This window comes from Scyliorhinus canicula, chromosome 6, assembly GCF_902713615.1.
Source record: "Scyliorhinus canicula chromosome 6, sScyCan1.1, whole genome shotgun sequence".
NCBI classification, from domain to species: domain Eukaryota; kingdom Metazoa; phylum Chordata; class Chondrichthyes; order Carcharhiniformes; family Scyliorhinidae; genus Scyliorhinus; species Scyliorhinus canicula.
Genome location: NC_052151.1, coordinates 5,045,420 through 5,062,836, shown reverse-complemented (window position 1 = coordinate 5,062,836; position 17,417 = coordinate 5,045,420). Strand labels below are relative to the sequence as shown.

Below are 17,417 nucleotides of genomic sequence, written 5' to 3'. Positions count from 1 at the left end.
TCTTATCAGAACTCTGATCGAAGGTTTTATCCAATGCTTCCGGTCCAAAAAAATAGTTGCAGAGCCAAAAAAACCCCATCGTGGATATCCGCGGCTCGGATGCAACGCGGGTGGCTGTCTTGGACCCCAACACCCGCGTTATAACGGGGGACTACTGTATTCACCTCTCACCATCTGGCCTGGGCTAGAAGAGAGGAGACACTGCATTATTAGTTAAGGAGGCTTAATGTGGAAAACTGCCATAACCCCAAAGCCCAATATAATTGTAACCAACTGTAGACTGTAACAAAGGTAATGTATCCTCCCCTGTTCAACCAACCCAAAAACCCAGCTGTTCCCCAACAAATATAGAAGAATCAACCTGAAAAGGGAGATAAAAGATAAGCACAGTCCCCATCCCCTCAATCCAAGTCCCACCTCTCATTTCAATCCCACCCCTTCGGCCTTCACGAATGCCTCCACTGTCTAGAAGTAGAAGTCCCTCGAATTGTAGATCACCCTCAGTTTCGCCGGCTAGACCACGCCAAACCTCACGCCATTACTGTAGAATGCCACCTTCACCCGTCCGAAGGCCGCCCACCTTCACCCCAGTTCCACCATCAAGTCTTGGTATATCTGAATAGCAACTCCTTCCCACTTCACTTTACGCCTTTGCTTCGCCCAACTCACATGAAACTTACGGAAGCAAATTATAGCTGTCCTTGGTGGCTTGTTTGCTTTCAGCTTGTGCCTGAGCGACCAATGAGCCCTCTCCAGCTCGTATCGGGAGGGTTATTCCACCTCCCCCAACACCTTTGCAAAGTACACAGTTGGCCTTGGGTCCTCCACCCCCTCAGACAGGCCCACGATTCGTACTCCTCTACCTTGGCTCTGAGCCCTTTGTTAGCCTCCGCCACCCTCCATAGATCCTCATCCATCGATCTGTGCTGCGACAGAGCTTCCTCCACCCCCTTCAACTTCTCTCCTTGTTCCTGTAACTCGGCCGATGTCGTCGACACTGCCGCATTCACCGGGGCAATCGCCTCCTCCACTCACTCCTTCATCGCAGCCATCATCTCCTTTCGCAGCATGTCCATGTGCTTGTGAACTACAGCCTCCACCATCTTTCCTGCTGCCGGGTTCACCTGTTCACTCGATGGCAAACTTTCGCTCGCCCCCTTCTTTCCAGTGGCCTTCTTCTGGGTCTTCGACATGCCTCACCTTCCTACACCAGTTTGTTTAATGAACTGAAACCAGGCATTACAATCCAAAAACCAGAGCCTCGAGCAAGAGCCACCAAACGTGCAACCTCCACCTACATGCTGAGGCTGGTTGAGCACACTGGGCTAAATCGCTGGCTTTTAAAGCAGACCAAGGCAGGCCAGCAGCACGGTTCAATTCCCGTATCAGCCTCCCCGAACAGGCGCCGGAATGTGGCGACTAGGGGCTTTTCACAGTAACTTCATTGAAGCCTACTTGTGACAATAAGCGATTTTCATTTCATGCATGCCGTCACTGGAAGTCCAGTCCTTTGTTCTTTTTTTTATATAAAAGGTGCCAAATTCTTTTTTTCCCCCAATTAAGGGGCAATTTAGCGTGGCCAATCCACCTACGCTACACATCTTTCGGCTGCGGTTGTGAGACCCACGCAGACATGGGGAGAATGTACAAACTCCACACGGAGTGCGCCTCGGGGCCGGGATCGAACCCGGGTCCTCAGTGCCGTGAGGCAGCAGTGCTAACCACTGCACCACCGTGCCTCCCCAGTCTTATGTTCTAATCCAACTGCATCTTTAATTTTTGCGGTATCCCAATGAGGTTACTGCTGGGAAATTGGAACACTGTTTTGAGCACCCAGCTTTTGCATATAAACTGATGTTGGAAAACACAATGCTGAGTAAAGGTTATCCTTTGCATTTTCCCAAAAATGGGCCTCTTAATCAACCTCAGATAAGCCCCCATGACCTTTAAGCTATGACTTTCCCAATTTCCTACTCCAGCTGTCCTATTTTCCAGGAAAATAAATTTAGCTTCAATTTCTTCTGCAAGATATTGCGCATGGAATTTAGACAAATAAACAGACAATTGGTCTCCATGGATAAAGCACAGACTCGGACAAAATGAATGACTGCTGCTTGTTGGGAAAGGTACTGTAGTGTTACCAGCACTAATGAGGGAAAAGGTTGAAAGAAAGAACAATGTGTGGAAATGCTGCACTTCAGACATGTCAAGTTCATTAATGATAGCACTGTGGCTAAAACAATTAATTCCTTGGAAAAAGAATAAGTGTATGCCGAGTTTCTGAAAGCAATTGAAATGAAATGAAAATCGCTTATTGTCACGAGTAGGCTTCAATGAAGTTACTGTGAAAAGCCCCTAGTCGCCACATTCCGGCGCCTGTTCAGGGAGGCTGGTACGGGAATCGAACCGTGCTGCTGGCCTGCTTTAAAAGCCAGCGATTTAGCCCAGTGAGCTAAACCAGCCCCTTTACCACAAAGTGAGAGCGCGATGATCCAAATAAAGGCTAAAAAAATCCCAAGTTTCCTCAAAACATGATACTTCTGTGGCTATGACTCATCTTTCATTCTCACTCCACAGTATAAATATTTCCCACTTTCTCTGTCTGTTAGCTTTGACAAAGAGTCATTGGACTCGAAACGTTAGCTCTTTTCTCTCCCTACAGATGCTGCCGGACTTGCTGAGATTTTCCAGCATTTTCCCTTTCGTTTCAGATTCCAGCATCTGCAGTAATTTACTTTACTTACTGAATCAACCTGCCATATAATAACTGTGGTGTCCTTGGACCCTGTCGCTAATTGGGTGCCATCATTGGAGAACTTGCAGAACCACACCTCATTACAATGCTCTGTCAGGATCTGCTGTGTGTAGCAAGGGAACAGATTCCTTTAAAAGAGAACAAAAATTAAAATGTTAGCCTTTTTGTGGACTAATTTTTAAAAAGCTATACAGTCTACCAATCTATAATATTGGCACATCCAACACAACTTAAACAAAGAAATGCTGTTAATACTCAGCAGAACGGGGACTTCCGGTGACGGTGGGCGGGAGGCATTTTCGGGGCTTTAAGTCCGGTCCCAGGGTCCACGGAGGCGGCAGAAGCAGGGAGAAGGCACAGAGGAGGCACAGTGAAGACACAGTAAAGGAAAATGTCGAGGGTGAGCGTAAAAACGTCCGTTAAAAAAAAAGCGGAAGGTCCGCCGGGGAGTGGAAAGGTCACCGCGGGGTCACCAAGGAAACCGGAGGCTGGAGCACCAGGGGAGGCCGCATTGCTTACAGCTGAAGAAATAACAAAGGTGATGGCTGCGGAATTCGAAAGGCAGTTTACAAAATACATGGAGACAATGAGGAAGGAGATGAGGGAGGTTTTGAGTGTGCTGGTGGAGGAGGCGATTTCCCCGGTGACGACGACGGTGGCGAGCGTAGTGGGGGAGGTGCGGGTGCAAGGGGAGGCGCTGAAGGAAGTGGAGGAGACATTATTGCAGCACAGTAATCAACTTACCTCGATGGGGGTCTGCGAGGAAAAATGGAAGACCTGGAAAACAGTTCCAGGCGACAGAATTTGAGGATTGTGGGGCTGTCCGAAGAAGTTGGAGGGCCGAGGCCGACTGAGTATTTTGCCGCGATGCTGGCGAAACTATTGGGGGAGGGGGGGGGGGAGGATCCCTCCCGATATGAACTAGATCGGGCTCATCGGTCGTGGAGGCCTGTACCAAAGGCGAGTGAGCCGCCAAGGGTAGTGACTCTGTGCTTCCGTAGGTACAGTGTGAAGGAGAAGGTCCTGTGCTGGGCCAAGCAGAAGCGGGTGGTGTAATGGGCTGGAGCTGGTATACGTATATACCAGGTCTTTACAGTGGAGCTGGCGAGGAGGCGGGCTGCCTTCAACGGGGTGAAGAGGGCACTGTACATTAGCAAGGTGCAGTGCGACATTGTATATCCAGCGAAGCTGAGGGTGACTTACAAGCTCAAGGACGTTTATTTTGGAACGGCGGAAGCAGTAGAGGAGTTTGCGACGGCAGAAGGACTGTGGCAGAACTGAGAAATGGCCATGTGTCGATGTAACCTCATGACTGTATTTTCTTCTTTTTTGTTTCACTACGTGCGGGTGTATGGGCTAAAGGAGCCAATGTTGTATATATTTGGACAAGGGAAGTGATGGGACTTTCACTCGAAGTGAGGGCTCTTTGGGGTGTAGGTGGATATGCGGGGTGTGTGCTAAAGGGGGATTTCTGAGCTTTCCTAGGGCTGGACAAAAGGGGAAACGGACCAGGGCAGGGGCCTCCACGCTGGCCGGTTTAAGCCAGTCAGTGAACGGGAGTGAGGTGGTTGGGGGGGGGGGGGGGGGGGGGGGGGGCTGCGGCCATTGGAGCCTGGCAGAACAGGGTCCGAGTGGTCTAGCCGGGGTGGAAAGTTGGGGGGGAAGGAACAGAGGTTGGGGGGGGAAGGAACAGAGGTTGGGGGGAGGAGTTTTACAAGAGGCAGTGGACAGGAGGAGTTGGAGGGGTTTACAACTCTTGGGTATCATGTACGGTACTCTTTCAGAGGTTGGATGGCGTTGAGTGCTGGGGGAGGGTGGGGTGGAGAGGGGGAAAAGAGGAGTGGACTCTATGGTGACCTTTTTTCTTTTTCTCCTTTGTTTTTTGTTTCCACCGTGGGAGGGTTTGTTTTATTGGATCCATGTATTGACAGGTGGGCCGTTGTTTGGGGTGGTGGGAGGATGGGATTGTTGTTATTGTTAAGGGGATTGATTTTGTATTAGTTACCGTTTACTGTCTGTGGATGGAGTGTAAATTTTGAAGGAAAATGTGAAAATGGAGAATAAAAACATTTTAAAAAATACTCAGCAGAACATGGTTCCGATGCAAGGTCAGTGACCTGAAACTTTAACTGTTTCTCTCCACAGATGCTGCCTGACCAGAGTAATTCCAGCATTTTTTGTTTTTATTTCAGATTTCCAGCTTATACTTGAGAAACATTAGACTGCACATATTTAGTATAGTGTTTTGTGATTCTTTAACCTCCACATACAAAGAAATATAACACACCTGCAAGGAAAAAAAACCTAGGTCATAGGCCCTTAAAAAGATTACTTCTATATTAGGCTGGATATATTTCTTAGCTGCACTCAGCTTAATTTTGAATCATTTCTCAGATTATCAGAAGCAGGAAAGCAAAAATAGAAATATAATTAAATTCTCCAAAATATCAACAAAAACTAAGCAGTGGACAGGAAGAAAGTTGTGTAAATTACATGAAGGTTGTGGGAAAACTATACTAAAGATAGTTTTAGCTTCATACTTGCTTAACCTCCATCTAATGGTCACAAAATATCATGAAAAATGTTCCCCATAGACATTGAAGCTATCCAGAAGCATAATGCCAAGCTTTAAGCTTGAGATAGCTACAATGCCCAACAAAGCTAGATTGGCTGATTTTATGCTGGGATCAATTTAAAAGTAAGAAGTCTTACAACACCAGGTTAAAGTCCAACAGGTTTGATTCAAACACGAGCTTTCGGAGCGCAGCACCTTCCTCAAGTAAAAGTAAATGACTTTTATAGAAAAGGGATGTGCAGTACTGAAAAAAGAAACATTTCCAGAACACACGAGTTCCAGAAAAATTGCAATTCAGGTTAACTTCAGAATAACATTATTTTTCCAGACATTGGGGAATAGGGATTGCCCCTGGTCTTTGTCTGGGCACATGAGCTTAAGTAGAAAGAGGAAACAACACAAATCTCTTTGGTAGCTGTACTGTAAGCAAAATGGGACAGGAATGCTATCACACACAAAGATCCAACATGTGCTTTTACTTTCTCAGAAACAATAGCATTAGAGCAGCCATATGAACGGCTAACGTGACTCTTTATTGCTCTGTCCAGTCATACAGACCAACAATACAGTTTTCTGTTTGCTTGCCTGTTACGGACTTTTCCCAATCAGGAAGGTTCGGCAGCCAATAAAGAAAGTCACGCATCAGGACATTCAACCATTCAGACAAGCGTGAATGGAACTTTTTGTTGGTGTGGTGGAATTCACCCCCGAATATGTACACCAATATCTATTTTACGTGTTCCATTACCAGTCCACATCTCCTGTGTAGTAAAATTTCCCACAGTGCATTTCAGGAACTTTATCAAGCAAAATCTGACATTGTGTCAGAAGATAGGATGTGATCAAAAGCTTGGTCAGAGGTAGGTTTAAAGAAATCTTAAAGGAAGAGGGAGAGAGGTTTAGGGAGGAAATTCCAGAGCTTAGAAATGAAGCCAGCCTGAAACGGGTGAGAGTTTAAAATGAGGGTCAAGAATTGAAGGATCTTGGAGGGTAATGAAGCTGGAGGTTACAGAAATTGGGTGGGGACAATGCCGAAGAATTTGGAAAGCCAGGACGAAAATTTTTAATCACACAAGTTTGTAAAACCAGGAGGCAATGCCATTCAGCAAGCACAAGAGTGATGAGTAAAATGACTTGGGTGTAGATAAGCCATTTCCATTGGGCAACTCAAACTCCTGCACCAACCCCTCCAAGCTCGCAAAGCTGCCCTTAATGAACAGATCCCCAAACCGCTCAATCCCCGCCCGTTGCCATCCACGAAAACCCTCCATCCAGCCCCCACCCTGGAACAAACCGGTGATTCCTGCAAATCGGTGCCCAAACCAAGGCCCCATCCAGCCTCAGGTGCTGCTCTCACTGTCCCCACACTCTCAGGACCGCCACCACCACTGGGCTTGTGGAGTCCCTGGCCGGCAAGAACGGCAAAGGCGCCGTCAACACTGCCTCCAAACACTTGTCTTTACAAGATGCTGCCCTCCATCAGCTCCAATACAGACCCTTCCCCCATTACAGACTTCCTCACCATGGCTATATTCATCCCCAATCATAGCTCATTAAATTTGGAAGAGCTGACACCCCCCCACCCTGCTCCACCCAAACAAACCCCCAAATCAGCGCATTCTCCTCCTGAAAAAAGCCTGAGGAATGAAGATTGTGAAATTGTGAAATACAGAGCCTCGGGAGAACTGTCACCTTCACCGATTGCACCTGTCCGCCAGGGACAGCGGGAGCACATTCCACCTCCTAAAATCCCCTTTCATCTGTTCCGCCAAACATGCCAATTTAACTTGTGTAGCTGCTATCACCCCCGCGCCACCTGAATACCCAGATATCGAATGTTCCCCCCAACGACTCTAAATGGCAACGCCCCAAACCTCTTCTCCTTCCCCCTCGCTTGAATCGGAAAGACCTCGCTCTTCCCCATATTCAATTTGTACCCCGGGAACTGGCCAAATTCCGCCAAAATACTCAGTTCCTCCAATACCTTCCCACGGGTTCAAAATATAAAGCAGCAAGTTGCCGGCGTAAAATGATAGCCGATGCTCCACCCCCCCCCCCCCCCTCATACTATCCCCTGCCAGTCCCTTGATGCTCTCGGCACATTGCGAATGGCTCTATAGCCAAGGCAAAGAGCAATGGGGAGTGGACATCCCTGCCTCAGCCCCCGATTCAGCCTGAAATACTCCAAGCTCACCCAGTTCGTTCATACACTTGTACTGGGCACCAGTACAACAACCTGGACCCAATACACAAACCCCTGCCCAAACCGCCCCAGCACCTCCCACAGGTAGTCCCACTCCACTCCACTCGGTCGAAGGCCTTTTCTGCATCCATGGCGACCTCGCCATCTCCGCCTGCTCCGTCTTATCAGTGTGTCCGGATAGAAATAAACTCCCCCCTTACTACTGCCTTCAATGCCTCCCACAGCGTGATGGCCAAAACCTCACCCGTGTCATTCAGCTCCACATATCCCGAATGGCAGCCCCCTCATCCGCTCACAAACCTCATCATCTGCCACCCGCCGCCACCCCCCCCCCCCACCCCCCCCCCCCCCCCCCCCCCCCCCCCCCCCCGGATACATAACCTGAAAGCCCACCCAATGCGGCGCATGGTCCGAAACCACAATTGTCGAGTACTCGGACCTGACCACCCCCGCCAACAACATCCGATCCAACACAAAATAGTTGATTCAAGAGTACACCCTGTGCACATTGAAGAACAATGAGAATTCCTTTGACCTTGGTCTGCCAAACCTCCATGGGTTGATCCCCCACTTGCACTCCATAAACCCCCTCAGTTCCCTCGCCATCGGCGATACTTTCCCCAACCTCAGACTCGACCAATCCAATTTTGGCTCCAAAACGGTGTTAACATCCATCCCTCCCATTATCAACCAGTGCAAGTTCAGGTCTGGAAATCTTCCCGCCTCAAACTCTACATCATCCCAGTTCGGGCATAAACATTCACCAATACCACCGGCACCCCCTCCAATTTGCCACTTACCATAATGAACCTCCCCCTGGAGTCTGCCACTATGTTCCCAATTTCAAAATCTATCCGTTTATTTATCAAAACACCACTCACCTTCAAATTCAACCAGAATGGAATACCTGCCCAACCCACCCTTTCCTATGCCTAGTTTGATCCCCAATCTTCAGGTTCATGTCCTGTAAAAATGCCACTGCCTTTAGGTTCCTCAGATGCGCGAACATGCGAGCCTTCTTGACCGGCCCCTTCACCCCAACCCACATCAACACACTAACCACCTGCTCACCCCCCCACTGCGCTTCCGTGAACTAGCTAGCCCAACTAACCTGGCAGCCCCCACCCATTGTCCTCCTTCTCGTGCCAGTCCATTATCCCTCAAACTCCATTGCTTCCTCCAGCATCCCAAAGTAAGGTTCATGGCCATTCTAGGTCTACTCCCTCGCTGCCGTCCGGCAGCCCCACAATCCTCAGGTTCGGTCTTCGGGGCCGGTACTCCAAATCCTCCACCTTCTCCTGTCGCCACCTCTGAATATCCTGCATCACCCCCATCTCAGCCGGCATCAAAGCAAGCTGCTCCTCGTGCTCCCTCACCATCTCTTCCACCTTCTAGATCGCCTGACTCAGACTCCAGGCCTTGTGTGTCCCAGGCAGTTTCGCACTCCAACTGCTCCTTTCGCTTAAAACCACTTTTCATCCACGAATCCATCCACCGGTGGAACACTGTCTCCTTCCACCACTTTTGCACCTTTTCCCATCAACAAGTCTGTCCGTTAGCTGGTGAAAAGGTCCAAAAATACCGCCACAATTGGGAGCTACCAAATGTGCGGTTACTCGCACCATGGCCGCCACCAGAAGTCGTATGGAATATGTTACTGCATTGTATTCGAATGTGGCGAATAATCCTGCAGTTTTACCATGAAATGCATCTCTGGCAACCTCAGATGCTTAAGATAAAAGCAAATTACTGCGGATGCTGGAATCTGAAACGAAAGAAAATGCTGGAAAATCTGGGCTTTGACAAAGTCATTGGGCTCGAAACATTAGCTCTTTTCTCTCCCTACAGATGCTGCCAGACCTGAGATTTTCCAGCATTTTCTCTTTTGTTTCACATGCTTAAGGTACGCTGCACTCTGTATCCTTAGAGACTACAGATTTAACTTGCTGCCAGATTTCCCTACAGCAGTGTTTTTCAAACTTTTTCCCCAGGATCCACATTTGCCAACTTGCCGACCTTTGCGGCAAACGCCATGTTCGCTTATCATGAATGCAAAAAAGGGAACCTGCCTGGTCCTCACGATCTCACTCCAATCAGGGTTCTCGGGAGGAGAGGGCAATGCACACATTAGGTGCAGACTTCAGCCAGTTCCTTTGTGCTGTCTTCATCTTTGCGAGGACGGAAAATCCACAAATCACATGCACACGGTGAGATATTACTCCAGAATGCTGACAGCCTCATGGGTTTTTGCCTTGTTTTTAATGTGCTATCACAGGTCAGGTACAGCGGCGTAGTCTATTCAATTGGAGTCAGCTGTAAGCTAATAACGGACTCTGGGGTCTCAACCTCAAAAGGAATTTATCACTCATCACTTCTCTTTCAAAATCTGAAACTTCTCCTCTCAGTACTCCCCTGCATATAAAACTCATGAGATTTACATCCTTATTTGCATTAGCTCAACTGACAAAATCATACCTGAGGAAATCATCTTTATGTTGTTTTGTTCCAGAGTTAATTTTCTTCTTTGTAGGCTGTTAACCAGCAGCCCTGGAGCTCTGTACATAACACTAGCAATTGCTCTGTCCTGCCCTGGATTCTGCTGAGCAGCTCTCGCCAGCAGATTTACTTCCTAGATTCAGGCTCGTAGGTACATTGCCTTTTTGTACCTCTGGTTGTCTCTTTCTTGTAAGAAAACAATTCAGTCCTCTTGCCTGGTTTGTCAGTCGATAGAAAATGGAAGCTCTCCTCCTTGGTTCGGCATCAAAAACATGTACATACAGGGCGGCTGACGTCAAGGGTACATGCAGGGTGTGTGATCTGCTGTCCTCTGATGCCTCACTAAGAACCCAATTGCAGGGTTTCATGGATTAAGTTTCCCGTCTCCCTGGGGTTTGAGTTCAAGCTTTGCCTTCCATGCAGTCTCTCAGATGCCCAGCCATGCATTGCTTCGCAGGTCTGTAGAAAGGAGTCACCACCCTCTGATGTTTGACATCTCACAAACCCATGTTACCCCAGGTCTGCACCTTGCACACTTGTCTCATAAGACTTATTTTCTTTGCCTTGGACTAGAAAGTATTCTTGAAACTTCCTCTCTCTGGCAGTTTTGGGACTTTTCAGTTCTTTCGTTGGAGGCCTGTTCTCTGCAGCTCTTGTTCATGTCTTGTTGGAGAGAGAGACCCTACACCTCTGAGCACAATCACCAACTGAACCTCAAAATGCTTTTTGTTCCCCTGTGGCCTGATGCTAGGCAACAGCTCAACTTTTTTATACTTTGTTTGCCTCAGAGTTGTAAAACTTAATCAAATTGCAGGCATCTTGACTTCCGGTGGCGGCAATGCGGAGCTACGCCGCACATTCGGCAGCTCCCGCTGAAAACGGACTTTGGGGCTCTTTTCAGGGCCCCCAACGGAACTGTGTCGGCAAATCCCGACGTGGGAAGAAGACAGGAGTCGACCCCTACGGTCCTATGGTCCGGACCAGGAGTGGGGTAAGGAGAAAAACGGAGAAAGCTCCCCTGAAAAAGCGGGGGAAGGAAGACAAAATGGCGGCCGGCAGAGACCCGGAGGACTGGAGGCAGTGGGCTCAGGAGCAGCAGGCGACTCTGCTGCACTGCTTCCAGGAGCTTAAGTTGGAGCTGCTGGAGTCGTTGAAGGTAACCACCAGGGAGCTGATGGAGACCCAGACAGCCCAGGGGGCTGCGATCCGGGAGCTGCAGAAGCAGGCCTCCGAAAGGGAGGATGAGGCCATGGCCGTCGCGGGGAAGGTGGAGATGCACGAGGCGCTCCATAAAAGATGGTATGAGCGGTTCGAGGAGCTGGACAACCGGTCGAGGAGGAAGAATTTGCGGATCCTGGGCCTCACGGAGGGGCTGGAGGGGTCGGACCTAGCGGCCTATTTGGCGGTTATGTTAAACACGCTGATGGGGGCTGGGTCCTTCCAGGGGCCCCTGGAGTTAGAGGGGGCCCACAGAATTCTGGCTAGGAGGCCCAAGCCGAACGAGCCACCGCGGGCGGTGTTGGCGCGGTTTCATTGGTTCGTGGATCGTGTGTGCGCGCTCCGGTGGGCCAAGAAGGAGCGGAGCAGCAAGTGGGAGAACACGGAGGTGCGGATCTTCCAGGACTGGAGTGCGGAGGTGGCGAGGCGGAGGGCCGGGTTTAACCGGACGAAGGCGGTGCTCCATAGACGGAGTGTGAAGTTCTGCATGTTGCAGCCAGCGCGTCTGTGGGTCACCTATAAGGATCGGCACCATTATTTTGAGTCCCCTGAGGAGGCGTGGGCCTTTGTGCAGGCCGAGAAATTGGACTCAAACTGAGGGTCTAAGATGGGGGATGCTGTATAATACTGTATTTGTATTTGCTTGGTTTAATGTAAGATGTGGGTTGGCCTTGGGGTGATGTCGATTTGTCTTTTCTGTATGGGTTTTTCTGTAGGGGTCTGGTGGACGGGTTCGGGCAGGGGGGTAAACGGGGAGTTCGGGGAGCTGGTGGGGGGGACTGACAATGGGAGTTGCCCTAGAGGAGGCAGGGCGAAAGCGCGGGCTTTCTGCGGGTTTCCCGCGCTGGGAGCGGGGCTGAGAAGCGCAGGTCGTTGCTGGCTGTTTTCTTTTCCCGCGCGGGGCAGGGGGGGGGCGGGGTGTGTGTGTGTGTGTGTGTGTGTGTGTGTGTGTGTGTGTGTGGACCCATTGATGGGCACGATGGGTAGTCCCACGTGGGGAGGAGTCGGAGGTAGGGCGGGAGTCGCCGGGGTCAGCAGAAGTTAGCTGGCTCACGGGAGTGCTATGGAGGGAGGGGCGCGGCTAGGATGGGTCCTAGCCGGGGGGGGGGGGAACGACGACGACCAGATTGCTGCTGAAACGATCAGGAAGGAGCTGGAGGACACAGGGGGTGCTGGAGAGGGGGGGGGGGGGGGGTTGCCGCCGTGGGAAACTGGCAGAGCGGGGGACGCTGGCCGGTGGTGGGCAAGGGATGGTGTATGGCTAATCGGCAAGGGAGGTGGGCAGGGAGCCCTCTGATCCGGCTAATAACCTGCAATGTGAGGGGGCTGAATGGGCCGGTCAAACGGGCCCGGGTATTTGCGCACCTGAAGGGGCTGAAGGCGGATGTGGGGTCTTCAGAGACTTCTATGAGGAACTGTACCGGTCGGAACCCCCGGTGGAGGGGGGTGGAATGGGGCGCTTCTTGGACAAGATGCGATTCCAGAGGGTGGAGGAGGAGCAGGTGGAGGGACTGGGGGCGCCGATCGAGCTGGAGGAGGTGGTCAAAGGGATAGGGAGCATGCAGTCGGGTAAGGCGCCGGGGACGGACGGGTTTCCGGCAGAATTTTATAAAAGGTATTTGGACCTGTTGGGCCCCCTGTTGGTCCGGACCTTTAACGAGGCAAGGGGGGGGGGGGGTGTTTTTGCCCCCAACGATGTCACGGGCGCTGATTTCCTTGATCCTGAAGCGGGACAAGGACCCTCTGCAGTGCGGGTCATATAGGCCGATTTCGCTGCTAAACGCCGACGCTAAGCTGCTGGCAAAGATCCTGGCCACTAGAATAGAGGGGAAGGCAGTTGAATACGAACGTGCGAAGGCTCCTCAATGTCATTATGATGCCGGCCATAAAAGGGGAGGCAGAGGCAGTGGTGGCATTGGATGAGGAGAAGGGCAGCAGGGTAGCATGGTGGTTAGCATAAATGCTTCACAGCTCCAGGGTCCCAGGTTCGATTCCCCGCTGGGTCACTGTCTGTGTGGAGTCTGCACGTCCTCCCCCTGAGTGCGTGGGTTTCCTCCGGGTGCTCCGGTTTCCTCCCACAGTCCAAAGATGTGCGGGTTAGGTGGATTGGCCATGCTAAATTGCCCGTAGTGTCCTAATAAAAAAAGTAAGGTTAAGGGGGGGGTTGTTGGGTTACGGGTATAGGGTGGATACGTGGGTTTGAGTAGGGTGATCATGGCTCGGCACAACATTGAGGGCCGAAGGGCCTGTTCTGTGCTGTACTGTTCTATGTTCTATGTTCTATGTTCTAAGGCCTTTGATAGGGTTGAGTGGGAGTATTTGTGGGAGGTGTTGGAGAGGTTTGGGGAGGGGTTTATCCGGTGGGTGAGGCTGCTCTACGAGGCCCCGATGGAGAGTGTAACCACAAATAGGAGGTCGGAGTACTTTCGGCTGTACCGGGGGAAGAGACAGGGGTGCCCCCTGTCCTCCTTGCTCTTCGCGTTGGCGATTGAGCCCCTGGCCATGGCATTGAGGGAGTCAGGGAACTGGAGGGGCCTGGTGCGGGGTGGGGAGGAGCATCGAGTGTCGCTGTATGCGGACGACCTGTTGCTGTATGTGGCGGACCCGGTGGGGGGGGGGGGGGGGGGGGGGGGGGGGGGGGGGGGGGGGGGGGGGGGGGGGGGGGGGGATGCCGGAGGTGACGAGGATTCTTAGTGAATTCGGGGGTTTCTCTGGGTATAAGCTGAACTTGGGCAAGAGTGAGTTGTTTGTGGTGCATCCGGGGGATCAAGAGGAGGGGATTGGTAGGCTCCCACTGAAGCAGGCAGGGAAGAGCTTCAGGTACCTAGGGGTCCAGGTGGCTGGGAGCTGGGGGGCCCGGCACAAGCTCAACCTCACAAGGTTGGTGGAGCAGATGGAGGAGGAGTTCAAGAGGTGGGACATGTTACCGCTGTCACTGGCGGGGAGGGTGCAGTCCGTTAAGATGACGGTGCTCCCGAGGTTTTTGTTCCTGTTCCAGTGCCTTCCCATCCTTATCCCGAAGGCCTTTTTTAGGAGGGTCAACAGGAGTATCACGGGATTTGTGTGGGAGCATGGGTGAGAGGGTGAGAAGAGTGTTCCTGGAACGGGGCAGGGATAGGGGGGGGGGGGGGGGGGGGGGGCTGGCGTTGCCCCACCTCTGTCGGTACTACTGGGCTGCCAACGCAGCGATGGTGCGTAAATGGGTAATGGACGAGGAAGGGGCAGCATGGAAGAGGATGGAGGCGGCGTCATGTGTGGGCACGAGGATGGAGGCGCTGGTAACGGCGCCGTTGCCGCTCCCTCCAACGAGGTATACCACGAGCCCGGTGGTGGCGGCTACTCTCAAAATTTGGGGGCAATGGAGACAGCATAGGGGAGAAGTGGGGGGCTCGATGGAGGCCCCGATACGGGGGAACCATCGGTTTGTCCCAGGGAGCATTGATGGCGGATTGCTGGGCTGGCACAGGGTAGGTGTTAGGAGGTTGAGGGACCTGTTTGTGGAGGGGAGGTTTGCGAGCTTGGGGGAGTTAGAGGGGAAGTTTGGGCTCCCCTCGGGAACATGTTTAGGTACATGCAGGTGAGGGCGTTTGCTCGGCAGCAGGTGGAGGGGTTCCCCTTGCTGCCCCCACGAGAGGTGCGGGATCGGTTGCTCTTGGGGGTGTGGGTTGGAGGAGGGAGGATTTCGGACATATACCGGGTGATGCAGGAGGTAGACGAGGCCTCGGTGGAGGAACTGATAAGTAAATGGGAAGAGGAGCTGGGTGAGGAGATTGAGGAGGGGACGAGGACGGATGCCCTGGAGAGAGTGAATTCCTCCTCTTCCTGTGAGAGGCTTAGCCTCACACAGTTCAAGGTGCTGCATAGGGCCCACATGACTGGGACAAGGATGAGTAGGTTTCTCGGGGGCGAAGGACAGGTGTGCTAGGTGCTCAGGGAGCCCAGCGAACCACACCCATATGTTTTGGGCGTGCCCAGCGCTGGGGGAGTTTTGGAAGGGGGTAGCAAGGACGGTGTCAAGGGTGGTGGGATCCAGGGTCAAGCCAGGCTGGGGACTCGCAATTTTTGGGGTTGCAGTGGAGCCGGGAGTGCAGGAGGCGAAAGAGGCCGGTGTTCTGGCCTTTGCGTCCCTAGTAGCCCGGCGGAGGATCTTGCTCCAATGGAAGGATGCGAGACCCCCAAGCGTGGAGGCCTGGATCAATGATATGGCGGGGTTAATTAAATTGGAGAAGGTGAAATTTGCCCTGAGGGGATCAGTACAAGGGTTCTTTAGGCGGTGGCAGCCTTTCCTGGACGTCCTGGCGGAACGGTAGGGAAATCGGCCGGAACCAGCAGCAACCAGGGGAGGTGGGGGGAGGGAGGGGGTTTGGATCGGTGGAAGGGAGAACTGTGTACATGGGTGTGTGGGATGTTGTGGGTGTTATCTCTTTCCCTTTTGTTGTTTGGGTGTTCTTGTTTTTTTCTTTTGTTTGTAGTTGCTTTTGAAGTTGGGTGGGTATTGTTCTTGGGGTGTTACCGCGGTTGTTTTGTTAATAGAGTTGAAATGTTTATATTTTGTAAAAATTTCAATAAAAATTATTTTTTAAGATAAATAAATTGCAGGCATCTTTTAAAGTGGAATTAAAACTGCAGTTTCCTTAATACTCCAGTGCAGAAAGAAGTTTAAAATTAAATCCATATCTCTTTCATAACAGCTACAAATATAACTTACTTAAACCTATCTCTCTTTGCGAATAAAGATTGAAAATGAAAACAGAGGACCTAAAGAATGACAATCTGCAGCTGAGAATTTATTAGTAAGTCAAATTTTGGTGAGATCAAGTGCAGAAGACTGCAGACTCAATGGGAGATGTAATTTTTCTTTTAAAAAAAAATCAACGAATGGCTGTTTTTATGTTCTAGGCAAAAGACACTCACAGCCAACTAAATCCAGACAAGGCGGTATACCCAACACGCCAATGCATTTTTGTAGATTTCTCCAAATCATTTACAATATCCAACTTTAAAATGAAATTAGACTGCCAGATTGTTCAATAGTTGCAAACAGAACTCGGGATTCAAAAACACTTTTCACCAGTGACAGAGGAACGCTCATCTGCTGCACGGTAGCACAAGTGGATAGCACTGTGGCTTCACGGCTCCAGGGCCCCAGGTTTGATTCCCTGCTGGGTCACTGTCTGTGCGGAGTCTGCACGTTCTCCCTGTGTCTGCGTGGGTTTCCTCTGGGTGCTCCGGTTTCCTCCCACAGTCCAAAACGTGCAGGTTATGTGGATTGGCCATGATAAATTGCCCTTAGTGACCAAAAAGGCTAGGAGAAGTCATTGGGTTACAGGAATAGGGTGGAAGTGAGGGCTTAAGTGGGTCGGTGCAGACTTGATGGCCCGAATGGCCTCCTTCTGCACTATGTTCTATGTTCTGACACTGAAAATGGAACTTTCACCTGCAACTGGGTGAAACAGATTAACACGCACTGAAATGGATTAGCATTTTCCAATTCCAGAATTGTTCTTGCACCAGGTTCAAGTGTGCAAACTGTTCTTGCATCACTTCAAATGTCCAAGTATAGATGCTATCAGTCACCCTGCACACTAGAAAGGAAATGGTCGACTCAAACAGGATCAACTTCGGATCAGGCTTGGACAATTGCAAGCTTTTTATGTATCTCGCCATCAATATATTCCAAATTAACCAAGGAGCACTATTTACATTAATGCATCCCCAGTCGACAAGTCTCTAGCTGATCAATAAATTGCAACAGACACTCCATCACAACTGGATTATAATTCTTAGCTTCCATAGTTGAAGGCCTCGTGAATGGCAGGCTTCAATTTTGTTTTGCTAGTGTACCTGCCTCCATCAGTGATGCTGCCTCCACGACACTTACAGACCCTGCTGCACCAAGCAGTGGACCTCCAGTGAGACCGCTGCCTGTATCACAATACGGAACTGGATGGCAATTTGGACAATTATTTAATCTTGTCCTCCTATAAAGACACAAACTTATCTTTTTTTTTTGCAGAGCCAAGTTTTAGAATTGACGTAGTAAAAATACTTAACCTGTCCTGGCCCATTAATTCAGCTCAGTGGAGTTTCATCCAAGTCGGATGGACTGATAGCTATACTGTAGTTCCAGTCGAAGACTTGATCACAATCAAGAATGCCACCATAGCAAT

General features: G+C 50.8%; 1 protein-coding gene across 9 annotated transcripts in view; it reads right to left on the bottom strand.

Annotated features, from left to right (window-relative positions):
• LOC119966963 (WD repeat-containing protein 26) overlaps positions 1–17,417 on the bottom strand; it is a 208,141-nt gene that overhangs the window by 120,611 nt on the left and 70,113 nt on the right. For all 9 annotated transcript variants that reach the window (XR_005460880.1, XM_038798916.1, XM_038798917.1 and 6 more), the window contains exon 7: positions 2,745–2,883. Coding sequence is in view for 8 of the 9 variants with exons in the window: in XM_038798916.1 (XP_038654844.1) it covers positions 2,745–2,883 (139 nt within the window). In the remaining variant the exon portion in view is untranslated. The remainder of the gene's footprint in view (positions 1–2,744; positions 2,884–17,417) is intronic.